General features: G+C 53.2%; 1 protein-coding gene across 1 annotated transcript in view; it reads left to right on the top strand.

The window, feature by feature from the left end:
• Nucleotides 1–13,878, top strand: part of IFT140 (intraflagellar transport 140) — a 115,834-nt gene that overhangs the window by 49,068 nt on the left and 52,888 nt on the right. Inside the window, exons 14-18 of the mRNA XM_011966937.1 lie at nucleotides 788–915; nucleotides 4,265–4,382; nucleotides 6,430–6,560; nucleotides 8,584–8,749; nucleotides 10,592–10,723. Of these exons, the coding sequence (XP_011822327.1) occupies nucleotides 788–915; nucleotides 4,265–4,382; nucleotides 6,430–6,560; nucleotides 8,584–8,749; nucleotides 10,592–10,723 (675 nt within the window). The remainder of the gene's footprint in view (nucleotides 1–787; nucleotides 916–4,264; nucleotides 4,383–6,429; nucleotides 6,561–8,583; nucleotides 8,750–10,591; nucleotides 10,724–13,878) is intronic.

Below are 13,878 nucleotides of genomic sequence, written 5' to 3'. Positions count from 1 at the left end.
ACTGTGGGGCGTGTTTCTAACGTGCCGACTGTGGGGCGTGCTTTCTAACGTGCCAACTGTGGGGCGTGCTTTCTAATGTGCTGGAAAGGCCAAGGTGATTCTTTGAAAATATAAATGATACGAAATCACTTCCCAGCTCAAAATCCTGCAGTCTTCCAGTTTCACTTAGAACGAAATCTCACTCTTCCCCTCAGCCTCCTGGAACGCCCCTGTGGCCTCTGCCCACCTGGTTGACTTCTTAAACATTTCACTGAAATACCCACACACACAGAAAGAGTGGGTGCGTCGTGCCTAAGTGTACAGCGCAGGGGCTTTTCCCAGGCGGGACGTTCCCAGGATGTAACTAGCATCCTTCCTCTCACCCACCTCCTCACCCCAGGGTAACCACTCACATGAAGTATTCCTGGGGCTTTCACATGACGCCTCCACAGACAGGGCCCTGCAGAACTCCCCAGTGGATGGTATTCGCCCTCTCTCCATGCCTGGCACTTTCCTAAGATCCCATTCTTTACCTACATGGCACTCACTCAGCTGAGATTACATGTATATTTGTTTGTCAGCCGCTCTGCTGTCTGTTTTCCCCTCTAGACTGTAGGCACCAGAGCTCTCCCGAGGACAGGGCCCGTCCTTCCCCTGCAGCACTACCATCGAGCAGAGTGCTGCGCACACTCGGAGCCATCAGTAAACACTGAGTGAGTGCGTGAGTGGAGTGTACAAGGTTATCTGTGCACAGTGTTCAGTAACAAACATGAAATATATCCATTTCTTGTTCCTTTCTTTTCCTCAGGGGACAGTCAAACAACTCCTCCTTTTCTCGGAGACTGAGGGGAACCCATGCTTCTTGGACGTCTGTGGGAATTTCCTGGTTGTAGGGACAGACTTGGCTCACTTTAAAAGCTTTGATCTTTCCCGAAGGTAAATTTTTTTTTCAAATAGAAGTGGGAACATGTTTTTAATCAGTCAGGAGACAGTGTGATAGGTAGAAAGTGAGTTAGGAGCCAAAAGACTCCGTAGGTGCCCATTTCAACACCGACATGCCACTCATGCTCTGGAATGCCTCATGTTGGGGCTCACTTCCTAGCCTTTGCCTAGTGGTGGAGCCGTGTGGGGGAGGGGAGGCTTGAATAGTTGAAGCACGGGGAGTGGTGGGGGTGGGGAAGCTTCTATATGATGAGTGCATGACATTGTACATCTGTTGGAAATCATAGCACTTTATGGTGCAAAGTGTGAACCTTAATGTATGCAAATGTTTAAAAAATCATTCAGGCTGGGCAGGGTGGCTCACACCTGTATTCCCAGCACTTTGGGAGGCCAAGGCGAGAAGATTGCTTGAGCCCAGGAATTTGAGACCAACCTGGGCAACATAGTGAAACTCTGTCTCTACAAAAACTTTTAAAAATTAGGTGGGCATGGGGGCATGTACCTGTAGTCCCACCTACTTGGGAGACTGAGGTGGGAGGATTGCTTGAGCCGTGGAGATTGAGGCTGCTATGAGCCCTGGTTGTGCCACTGCACTCCAGCCTGGGCCACAGAGAGACCCTGTCTCAAAAAAAAATCACTTAAAATGTTAGAGGACCCCAGGATGGAACACAGAAGGTAACAAAACAGTCTGACTGTGTTAACAAATGTATGAAACAGCTTCACTAAAGGGTATGGGGGAAAAGTGCTGACCTGAGTGACTCTGGGAGTGAGGGAGGCCCTGGCCAGCACTTAGGCCAAAGGAACTGCACAGGAGCTCAGCTCTCTAGTTAAGAATCCTGTTCCCCACAGGGGTTGGGATGAGCAATGCTGATCCTGTAAAGCGTGTGCACTGGAATTGGACAGTTGAACAAATGGAGGGTAGATGGCAGGAGCCTGGCATCGCACAGCGGGAGTGGGAGTTACAGATTAGCAAGGGGAGGGACCAGAATAAGCCCTGGGAGAGTAGCTCAGAGGTAGAGGTGTCAGCATGAACAAATGCCTGGCTTCACGTAGGTAGGGATGACTCCATACACAGAATCGCAGGTCTGTGTCGATGCACCCGTTGGTACACACATATTTCCTCGCGCTGTCAGCTGAGAGGGCCTAGAAGCAACAACCCTGTCCCAGAAGCCATACCTGGTGCCCAGACCTTGGTTTCTACCACCATCCTCCAATAAAGGAGCTATGGAACCTTGGAGAGATGCTGACTCTAGGACCAGGGCAGGAAATGTACGAAGGAGCTGGCAGCATCTGTGCTGCCCGAAAGTGAGGAAGTGCTAAAAACAAAGCAAACCAAAAAGCTTCATAAAGATGGCAGGGTAGGGGGTCACAGAGACACAGAACCCACCAAAAGAGGTCCTAATAGCCAAAGCTGGAATAATTGGAGCAACAAAATAAATAAAGCAGGTCAGATGCAGTGGCTCATGCGTGTAGTCCCAGCATTTCATTTATTTATTTATTTATTTTTTCTGGGTGGCCCATTTCATCCTGCAAGTCCCAGCACATTGGGTGGCTGAGAGAGGTGGGTTGCTTAGGCCCAGGAGTTCAAGACCAGCCTGGCCAGCATGGTGAAACCCAATTTCTAAAAAAAGAAAAAAAATTAACCAGGCATGGTGGCTTACATCTGTAGTACCAGTTACTTGAGTGGCTGAGGCAGGAGGATCACTTGAGCCCAGGAGGTCAAGGCTGCAGTGAGCCAAGATCACACCACTGCACTACAGCCTGGGCAACAGAGTGAGACCCTGTCTCAGAGAGAGAGAGAGAGAGAGAGAGAGAGAGAGAAGGAAGGGGAGGGACGCAGAGGGGAGGGAAAAAGGAAGAAAGGAGAGAAGGAAGGAAAGGAAAGGAAGGGAGGGGGGAGGGAAGGGGAGGGGAGGAAAGAGGAAGGGACGGGGGAGGGAAGGGGAGGGGAGGAGGGAGGAAGGAGGGAAGGGGAGGGGAGGAGGGAGGAAGGAAGGAAGGAGGGAGGGAGGAAGGAAGGAAGGAAGGAAGAAAAAAAGCATTGAATTATATCCCAAAGTAAAAAAATAAATATATGTGAGTCCGAATGATATGAGTAAGTCAATAAACAGGGGAGAAGAGACAGATCTCCCATAGAAAAGAATTCCACATGATTTCTGTGGCCCCTCCACCCTCATGAGTGGGACAAGCCAGGACTCCCCACTCCTCAAGGGTGGCCGGTGCTTCGTGAGTCCCATGCAGAGAGCACAGTATAGGAACGGGCTGTCTCCACAGTGGAGAGGACACGGGACAGGATGGGAAGGACTCCACAGTGGAGAAACTGACAGACTCCCCTGCCAGGTGACCAGGTCAACATCAACAGTGGTAGACAGCATCTACCCCTGACATGACCTGATGCAAGGGGCACCTCACCTCTGTGTCATCCTCCCAAGCACCCAGAGCCGCAGTCTAGTGAGAGGAGCACCAGGCAGATCCCAGTGGAGGGTGGCCTGCAGTGACCCTGACCAGCACTCCTCAGACACAAGGGAATCTGAGAAACTTACGACTGAGAGACACCTATGTGGCCACGGCCACTGAGTGTCACATGGAATCTGGGATGGGATCCTGGGACAGGAAGGAGACATTAGGGAAGAACTGAGGACATGTAAATAAAATTTTTAAAAATAACAATGAACTACCACTATATACTTTATATTGATTATGTCAGCAACAAACTAGAAACAACTTAATGTCATTTGCAGGGGACGAGTTAACTAGCTCAGTGTGTCCCTATGATGGGAAACTGTGCAGCTGTCACAGAGGGTAATGAAGCAGTCTCCATGTGCTATGAAAAATCGCCAAAACAGAGCATAAGGCACAAACTCCAGGTATAGAACAGTTTACAGCAGCGTTGTTTTGTTTTTTGTTTTTTGTTTTTTGTTTTTGAGATGGAGTCTCACTCTGTCGCCCGGGCTGGAGTACAGTGGCATGATCTCGGTTCACTGCAACCTCCGCCTCCTGGGTTCAATCCTCAAGTAATCCGCCTCCCTCAGCCTCCCAAAGTGCTGAGGTTATAGGCATGAGCCACCACGCCCAGCCTAGAACAGCATTTTTAATAAGCTACTTGAACAAGAGGAAGGGGATGAAGCACTCATATTCATATTTGTTCGTAAGAGTACCTGAGGTGGAAGAACTCACCCTGTGTTTTGCGTTTGCTCCACCTCATGGTGCACACGTACCACCCAGGGTGAGAAGCAGCCGAGGAGCTGTGCAGCAGTCAGCCCGTGACCTGAGGTTTCAGGGCGGGCGGAGAATGGGAAACTGGGCCTCTGGCTGGCACTGAGGTCCCTCTTCCTCCCTGCAGAGAGGCCAAAGCACACTGCAGCTGCAGGAGCCTGGCGGAGCTGGTCCCCGGGGCGGGGGGCATCGCTTCTCTGCGGTGCAGCAGCAGCGGGAGCACCATCAGTATCCTCCCGAGCAAGGTGAGGCTGCCCCTCGTCCACTCGCCCACGCCGCCTCCTCACTGCTATCCTCCCAGGCCGGGCCTCCTGCCTGCTCGTGCCTCTCTCCTCCTGTGTGGATCTTCCTGTCCCATGTTCTGTTCAGCCCCACCCTCCTTCCCTCCTCTCCCCGTGTCTCTCCCTCCCACCTTCTCTGGGGACCTCCCCAGCATGGTCCTCACCCAGCCTCTGTCCCTCCCCCACCTGCCACCTTCTGTCCGCTGCCTTTCTCCAAGTCTCCCTTCGTCGGAACAGTCGTTTCCTCATTGGAGAGTTGCTTGCTTCCTCTTCATCCCTGCCTTCATCCCACTCAGTTCTCTTTGTCATGAGAGGAAGGACAGGACTGTTAGAGAGTTCTCAGGCGCACTGCTCAGAGAGGCATGGTGATGTTGGTGTGTGAGGGGCTGGTGGCAGCCACGTGGAAGGGTCTGGCAGGGGTGGCAGGGCATGGCAAGCTGTTTGGAGCCAGTTGGTTCCTTCCCTGGTTCCTTCCCTTCTGCTGGTGCCAGTTCCCTTGTTCATTTGCTCGTTCAAGGGCCGTAACTGGTCTCCTGCTGTGGGCCAGACGCTTTGCTGGGCACCATGGACACAGAGGTGCTCAGGTATGCACAAGGACCCCACCCACCACCTGTGGATGAGCAGGGCAGGAGGCATGTGTGCTTGGAGGGTGTGGAACTGCACAGCATTGCGCTGCCATGGAGCTCGGGCCAGGCCTGCTGAGGGGGTGATGGCCCAGCCAAGGTTGAGGCAAGAGTGAGCAGGTGAGGACAGGTGGGGACAGCATAGGGCAGACGGCAGAGGCCTGCGTTGGCGAAGCCTGTCCTCATCGAGGGTCTGCAGTCGTGGTGGAGGGCAGGGCCAAGGCTGATGCAGGTGGGAGCTGACTTTGACCTCAGGGCAGAAGGATGAGGATAACATCAATATCATATTTCTAGAGGGTTGTTCCTAGAAGATGGATCAAGGGGTTGGTGGGTGCAGATGCCTATTTGGTCCCTGTGGCAGCCACTGGAGGGCTCGAGCAGCCATAGTGGGGCTTGGCGATGGGCTGGCCGAGGGGTAGGGCAGGACAGGACTGCAGAGGTATTTCTAACCCTTGCAGCCAGGTAGGAAAGGAAACGTTTGCCGCGAAGGTGGATGAGCAGAAGGGCAGGTGCCTGGGAGGCAGCTAGTGGGCAGTCCCACACCTGGTCAGAAGGGAGGGCCAGGGCTGCAGGTGGAGCACAGGGACAGGCGAGAGGATGTCCCCAAGGAGGAAAAACGGTGGCCACTGTGGCCCTGAGAACCCAGATGGGGCCTGGGAAGCCAGGTGAGCAGGTGCCGCCAGGGAGGTGGGGCCACTGGGAGAAGGAGGCAGCCAGGAACCTCAAAAAGGTCGAGGGTGCGTTCTGAGGGGGTTAACACTGATGGGAAGACCTGAAAGAGAGGGCAAGCACAGGGTCCCGGAGGTGCCATAGGGGAGAGCACGGGGCTGGGATGAGGCAGGGGCTGGAGCAAGGGGCCTACTCGACCATGGCAGAAGGATACAGTGGAAAAGTTCAGCTGTAATCAAGGAGTTTCAGCCGAGAACGGTTATCGCGCACCGCACCTGCAATCCCAGCTGCTAGGGAGGCTGAGGTGGGAGGATCACTTGAGCCCAGGAGTTCGAGACCAGTCTGGGCAACATAGCAAGACCTCATCCCTACAAAAATATTTTAAAATTAGCTGGGCACAGTGGCACATGCCTGTAGTCCCAGCTACTTGGAAGGCTGAGGGGAAGGATCTTTTGAGCCCAGGAATTCGAGGCTGCAGTGAACCATGATCTCACCACTGCACTCCAACCTGGGCAACAGAGCGAGACCCTGTCTCAAAAAACACCAAAACCAGCAAATTGCGAATGCTGAAAGCATGCTAGTGCTTGGAAGCCGTGCGGCCTGTGGACTTGGTGACACTGGGTGTGTTTCTCTTGACATGTGCTGCGTCAATCCCTGGCATAGTCCGCAAGCCCGCCGGTCCGGGCAGGCGCCGTGAGCTTTCTGGTTTTCTCTTCTAGGCTGACAATAGCCCCGATTCCAAAATCTGCTTCTACGATGTTGAAATGGACACAGTGACCATCTTTGACTTCAAGACTGGACAAATTGATCGGAGAGAGACACTGTCCTTTAACGAGCAAGAGACTGATAAGTAAGATTGTGGTTTAGGAGGATTTTGTTGGAAAAAATGATGTTCAGTTACTTCTCAGCTTCTGGGCGGGTTGTCGTTAAGGGACGCGCCAGACTTCACAAGGCCCCAGCAGGCACCAGTGCGAAAAAGAAAGAGGAAAACAGAAGCACACTCGGGCAGTGGGTAGATTTGAGTCCTTAGTCTCTGTCCTCCAGGTGGAAGGTTCTGGAGTTAGCTGAGTGGAAACTGCAACTTCTGGAAGGGCTCTGGCCGGGCGTCTGTAGAAGTGGCCCATGAGTCACTGCAGGGAGAGAATGGGGTGGCCTCAGACCCATCTACGTCTCTGATGTTGGGGGGCATCCGCACCTCTGATGTTGGGGGCACTTGCCTGTTTAAAGAAGGTACTTCTAGGGAGAATAGTTGTCTGTGTTCACTATATCTGGAGTTCCTTCTGTGACTGAGTGCGCGTTTGGAGAACTTTGAGTGCTGATGATAGTTCACTTACAGTTAGTTCATGGTTGATTCTGCACAAAGTGAGGCGCGAAAGAAAAGTGGGCTGCGGAGCTGAGCCCGCCGACCTGTGTGAGCCAGGCCCGCAGGGCAGGAAAGCAGGACGGGCACCCTGGGGCCTGCGTACGCTCACAGAGGAGCAGAGCAGTTACACAGCTGAGCTCGGAGCTGGTTTTCTCTCTTTTTTTCCCCCTCCTCCATTACTTGACCACCCTCAGACACACCCCTTCTGTCCAGCCCCCCTGGATTCCCCCTGCCTCTCTCTCCCACACACCTTCCGCCTCAGATACAGTTCTGGAACCTTCTTTCACCTGGTGGCCTCATTTCATCCCTCTGCTGGTGACCGCCTGTGGAACTCTGCATCTTCACAGCTCACCGAGTGCAGGCCCCATTCTCCCGCCTCAGACGATGACGCCTGACTCGGCCAAGTGCCAGCTCTCCCCCTGCTGCCACTGTTCTCGGGCTGCTCCTTGAACCTTTCCTCTAGTCCCCACTGCCCGTCACCCAGGTCCGCAGCTTTTCTCATACCAAAATGTCTTTTCATTCATGCTTTTCCCTCTCGACTCTGCGCCTGCCATGCGTGGCTTCCCGTGGGAGCTGTGGGAGCTTCTGAGGGCATTCAAATCTTGCCCCCTTCCTTCTGTCTGTTCCTGTCCTGTGCCAGCCTGGTCTCGCCTCACGGGAACCAGCTTATGTCCCCGGGCTCTGCGGGCCTCAGAGCTGCCTCATCTGGATCATGGCATTCACTCCTCTGCCCTGCTTTCTGCTCTGCTCTGCACTGGTGCCAGATGTGGCTGTGAGGGTACCTCCATTGTTGGGTGCAGCAGCTTCCTGCGGGATCTGCATGTTCTGCAGCACCGGGTCCTGTCCTTCTGTAGCCACCGTGGGTCGTGCTGCCTGGCAGGGTCCCACTCCGCAGCCTGGGCTCGTCACGCCCTGTAGGGGCGGTGAATGAGGCTTATAGGCCTCCTCTCCTTGGGCACCTGCTCTCTCGAGACCTTGTGTGTCCTCTGCCGGCACGTCATTGTGTTTCCCCACAGCATTTTGTTGAGTTCTGGACGCATCCAACATGGAACTTTAGAGATGGGAGGGACCTGGGTACAAGGGGCAGCACAGCACAGGGACCGGTGGGGACCGGGAACCCGGCATGACTATGGAGCCAAAGCCTCGACCCCGCCCACCAGGGATGCCATCCCACCTCGAGGTTGGCCTGCTGGTCCTGGAAAAGGAAAAGGGTCCCTTTTGCTTTGGGGATTCTTCTGGGCCCCCCATAAGGCCTCCAGAATCAAAGCATCATCTTTCTGTGGTCCTTTCAAACCGGGCTTTGCTTGGACCCTTAGCCCAGCTGTTAAAATCTAAGAACACGTTCCAGTAGGGCGCATGGCAGTGAGGCCCCAAAGGTCCTCCCAGAGCTGAGCGTGTGGACTCCGTGGTCTGGGACAGCACCTGGAGGCCTTGGGAATGTGTGTGGGAGGGAGACTGGTAGCAGGAGTGCCCTCCTCGGGGTTCAGACGGGTCTTCCTTTGTCTTTTAGGAGCCACCTCTTTGCAGATGAGGGACTGAAAAATTACGTCCCCGTGAACCACTTCTGGGACCAGAGCGAGCCCCGGCTGTTCGTGTGTGAAGCCGTGCAGGAGACGCTGGGCTCCCAGCCTCAGTCTGCAGATGGACAGCCCCGTGATGGGCGCGCTGGCCCTACGGTACGCCCTGCCTGTTGTATTGGAGTTGAGACACGCTCAGTGGCCGTTTGCCAGACTGAAAACCTTCATGGGTCGGGCATGGTGGCTCACGCCTGTGATCCCAGCGCTGTGGGAGGCCAAGGCAGGAGGGATCGCTTGAGCCCAGAAGTTCGAGACCAGCCTGGGCAACATATTGAGACCCTCGTCTCTAAAAAAGAATACTAAGAATTAATTTAAAACGTCTTCCTAGCATGGGGTCTGGGAAAGGGGTCCTGAAAATTCGTTCATGTGGAGTAGAGCATTTGCCTCATGGCTCCCACTGACGGCAGCATCACTGTAACCCCAACACCACCCTCTGTGGAGTTGCCATTGCTGGGTCTGTTTTGAGCTATGCAGAGAAGCCACGGTGTGTGGTGTCTCCTCTTTGAGGTTTATGCCTGTGGGCCAGCTCCACACTTACTGTCTGACTCTGACCTGAATGGCATTTTTTTGGTTCTCTTGTTGTCTTGACTGCTACATGTGATTCTCTAGGAAAGAAATCTTTGTTTGTTTGTTTGTTTTGTTTGTTTTTTGAGTCTCTCTCTGTTGCCCAGATTGGAGTGCAGTGATGGGATCTCAGCTCACTGCAACCTCCGCCTCCCAGGCAGAGTGAGCCGGTATCGCACCACTGCACTCCACCTGGGTGACAGAGCGAGACTCCGTCTCAAAAGGAGAAAAAAAAAAAGAGTTATCTGCAGTCAGTGTTGCTACCCTGAGTTCAGAAGCAAATCCATTCTTGGTTCTGAGGCACTGAGTGGGAGGACATGTCCAGGTGGCATCTCTACCACCAGAGTGGGGAGAGGAAGACATTGCCAGAGGCGCCACTTCAAGACAGAGGCTGTGGGGTGACCTGGGCAGTCAGGAGAATGGGTGGGCTGGCACCTGGGGAAGATGAAGGTGTGGCAGGGCGGTCTCCTGGCAGTTTGATCCTAGGACTCTTTGTCTGCTCTGTGATGATGCGCCCTTGGCTAAACTCACACCAGGTAGCAAGGAAGGGCTTTGCCTTCCCTTCACCTCTTCTGGTTTCCTGTCCAAAGCAGCTGCAGGAACGGGCACATGTCCTGATGTTGCTTGTTCTGCTTCTGTGCAGCAGCCCACAGAGCATGTGGTTTCTGTGTTGCATGTTCCCTGTTCCTCAAAAGCAGGCTCTTTGTTGGTGGTGCCACTGTTGATTTTTTATTTATTTATTTATTTTGAGATGGAGTCTCACTCTGTCACCCAGGCTGGAGTGCAGTGGCGCAATCTCGACTCACACAACCTCTGCCTCCCAAGTTCAAGCTATCCTCCTGCCTCAGCCTCCCGAGTAGCTGGGACTACAAGCGCCTGCCACCATGCCCAGCTGATTTTTGTGTTTTCAGTAGAGACAGGATTTCACCATGTTGACTGGGATGGTCTCAAACTCCTGACCTCAAGTGATCCACCCACCTCAGCCTCCCAAAGTGCTGGGATTACAGGTGTGAGCCACCGCACCTGGCCTATCACTGTTGGTGTTTAAATCAGAGTAAAGCAGCCAAAGGGGGAGAACTTTTAAACCATGAAAGCTCTTTTGAGTTGCAGTCACCAATTCAGGGTGGGAATGATGAGCCTTTGCTGCAAGAAAAACAGTCACTCGGGAGAGTCCAGTGGTCGCAAACTGGACGAGGTGCGTCCTTCTAGTAGACATGTTGGTTTTTCCCAGGTGGAACAGATAAAAGATAGTATCATCCGAGCAGAGAACCCGACTCCACCGTGACGCAGTATATGTAGCAAAATGGCACTTGTACCCCAGAAATTTATGTAAGTTAAAAAAAAAACAACAGAACAGTACTTTTCTTTCTCTACTAGGCAGATGTTTTGATCCTGTCCTTCTTCATTTCCGAAGAGCATGGCTTCCTGCTTCATGAGAGCTTCCCCCGGCCTGCCGCCTCCCACAGTCTCCTGGGGATGGAAGTGCCTTATTACTACTTCACAAGGAAGGTACGAAGCCACAACATCTGCGCAGGTATCTTCTGATCTCTCCCCTTGCCTGGCTGGGCTCTTGCAAGCGTCCCAGGGAGCTGAAATGTGACTTAGCCCTCGCGGCTCTTCCAGGCTTCCCTTTCCGTAGACAAGGTCAGCCATCCAGTCTAACTTGTCACCTGCAATTCCGGCAAACACTGTGGTCTGTTGGGAAAATTGGAAGTGGTTTTGCTCTCAGGATAGAGAGAAGTCATGCTGATGAGTGGTGTCTCCAGGTAAAGGAGCTCTCGCTCAGGACTCAGGACTCAGGACTCTGCACCCTTCCCCCTTGACTTTTCCCTGAATGCTCAACACCTTTTAGCTTTTCTGTCTTTCTAAAATTCTAGCTGCTTTCTTAAAATCACGCATTTCTACATTGACTGTAGGGATCTTCGGAACTACAAAGAACGAAGTAAAGACTCAAACAGTACAAATCTCCGTAATCCCAGCCTGGAGGTGGCCACTGTGGGCAGGCTGGTGGCTCCTTTCAGTAGGGTTCTGGCTTCTGGACGCCCATCCGTGTGTGACTCATGCATGGACATGTTTTTAAATTATTGCGAGAATGGGATCGTCATCAGTATGCACACCCCAATAGGTTCTTTTGAACAAGTTACTTACTTCTCTGCGACTTGGTCCCCATGTCTCCAAGGTCCCTTTTGGACCCGAAACGTTCTCTGCTTCTGAAAGGGCACGCTGATCAAAGGATTTGCAGCTTCTCTGCAGAAGAGCAGCCTGCGTGTGCCCCAGGAGCATTCTGGGGCCCAGTGACTGGAGCGCCTGAGCCTGACTCTCAGGGAGCTGCTCCCCTCGCTTCACTGACCTGTTGTTCTCAGCCTCTGGGAGCATCCCGAGTCACGTGTGGGGATTTTTCAGAGTGGAGCCTGGCTGACCTAAGGCTCAGACTCATGTCCCAGCTGACGCCAGCCTATGAGCCCCCTGAGGGGTTCTGCAGGTGGGAGGCTGGGGGCCACCAGCTCCCACCTTCCAGGACCTAGCATGCCACCAGCTTCTGCTGCTGCTTTTATTTCCATGAAACGTGGAAGCTTCTCTCCTGTTAGATACACTCCTTCAGCAAACATGTACATTTTCTTCCCTACCACTTCCTGTTTACTGTCACATCAGAGGAAGGACTAAACTGTGTAGACTCTGACCTGGATTGCTTTTGGATTTTCACATACAGTGGCTTATCAACGTTAAGAATGAACTCTGTACTTTTCTAATTTTCTTCAGTAAGCCTGTGTTACTTTTATAACCCAAGGTGGGTCGAGGGAGCATTTAAACTGGGACAGAGGGAGCATAGACCCCAGAGGGACATTCCGGGAAGGGGAAGGACAGGCAGCCCTGCATGGCCACGGAAGCCAACACAGATGCTACTGCACCAGCAGCCACCACGGTGGACCACAGGCGCACCAGCTCCACGCACACCCCCGAGCTGGTGTTCACCTTCATAGGACCTGGCATAAAGGACATGGTGGTGGTGGGGTGGGGCACTTCCTAACTTGTAACAATGACATGAGCAGGTGTGTGCTGGCCTCTGGTCCTCGGGCTCTGCTGGAACCTTGTGTGCAGTGATGGATTAACAGCATTCACACAAATGCGAACCTGGTTGCAGTTGGCGGCTGTGTTCCCGGTCACCACGTAGAGCCAGGCTGCACAGCCAGCAGAGACTGGCATGGTGCTGGTTTGTGCGTCACACTGCTCCCTGCGGTGGAGGCAGTCTAGCTTCATGAAGACTGGGAAAGCATCGTGTGATCTGCCAAATCGAGGGCTCCCTGCTCTGTCAATGCGTGTTTCCTTAATTCCTGTATTTTAATAGACAAGTGTCACCAGCTTGGCATTCCTCCGAATTCCATGCTGGCTTTACGTTTCTTATGTGCTTTAATTTCTCTTTGATTTCAGAACTCAAAGCGTTAACAATGTTTTACATTATTTCTGTTGAGTTTTTCCCCGTTAATTTTGCATGGTGGCATTTCTGTCTTGTGCGCACTCACGCATCTGTTCTTTTCTCTCTCGTTTCTCACTTTCCCGCATGCGTCCGCTCCTCGTAGTTGTTGTTCCAGAGAGCAGGCGTGTATGACGCAGTCGTAAGTACAGACGCCCAGGTCATGTGTCGCTTGCTTCCCCAGGTTGTTTTCCTGAGGTCCTTTTCTTCCCTTGTTTTCCGTACAATTGTCTGTGCACTGATGCCTTCTGCTTAGCTTGTGTGTTCACTTTACCGAGGTCTGTCGTAAGCCTGAGACACTCAGCGTCAGCTGTCTTTATTTGAGCCGGACACCCCTCACCTAGCAAAGCTCATCAGGAGCCCGCCAGCTGTGGTCATGGCCGGGACGTGGGACACAGCTCTTTCCTCTGCTGTGTGGGACACAGGAAGAACTTAGTTTACCAATATTTGTAATAGAGGGAGTTTCCGTAACTCAGCCTTTCGAGTCTCACTTTCCAGTGAGGACTAGCCATGAGGTCTGTTGTCTGTTAACACTGCTGTTGTTCACATTTTCAAATGGCTCAGCCTAGTTTCTCCAAGGTATGAGGGTGGATCTGGGTCCAGCAGCCCTTAGGACCCTGCCCCTGCACGGTGTGACTGGTCAGCTGTGACTTGGGATTGACAGTCCCTCCCTCACAGAGCTGTGAGCAGGACATAGTGAATGATGAGAGTTCACATTCACACAGTGAACCAGGTACCCATTCGGTCCACACCAAGCTGCCGTTGTTATCAGAGGTGAGGGCGCTTCCTTGCAGTTTGTTAAACCACAGCAGGCAGGAATTCCCTGTTGTTTTTGTGCGTGTACGTTTTCTGACAGTTTCCACTCAATGCAGAAGCAGTCCAAACCCTTCGGCACTCAGCACCCTGCAGATGGGCCCCAGTCACATCCATCCTCAGGCCCTCCACTCCAGCGCCTCTCTGTGGGGCCTCAGGGCCTTTGCTTATGCTCTGCACTGTGCCAAGAAGGGGCTCCCCATCACAACTGGGTCTGACAAATCCCCCAGATTTCTTTGAGACCCAGGCCAAGTGCCACCTCGCGTGTGAGTCCTACTCACCGGGACTGCAGGTCAGCTTCTGTGGGAGCAGTGAGCTGATGGGAGCAGAGCTGGGGAGGCAGGTGGCTGGAGTCACCCTTCAGGAAGTCACACAATAG

Source organism: Mandrillus leucophaeus, unplaced genomic scaffold (genome assembly GCF_000951045.1).
Source record: "Mandrillus leucophaeus isolate KB7577 unplaced genomic scaffold, Mleu.le_1.0 Scaffold78, whole genome shotgun sequence".
NCBI classification, from domain to species: domain Eukaryota; kingdom Metazoa; phylum Chordata; class Mammalia; order Primates; family Cercopithecidae; genus Mandrillus; species Mandrillus leucophaeus.
The sequence above is the reverse complement of the archived record's forward strand: the minus strand, read 5'-3'. Positions and strand labels throughout refer to the sequence as shown.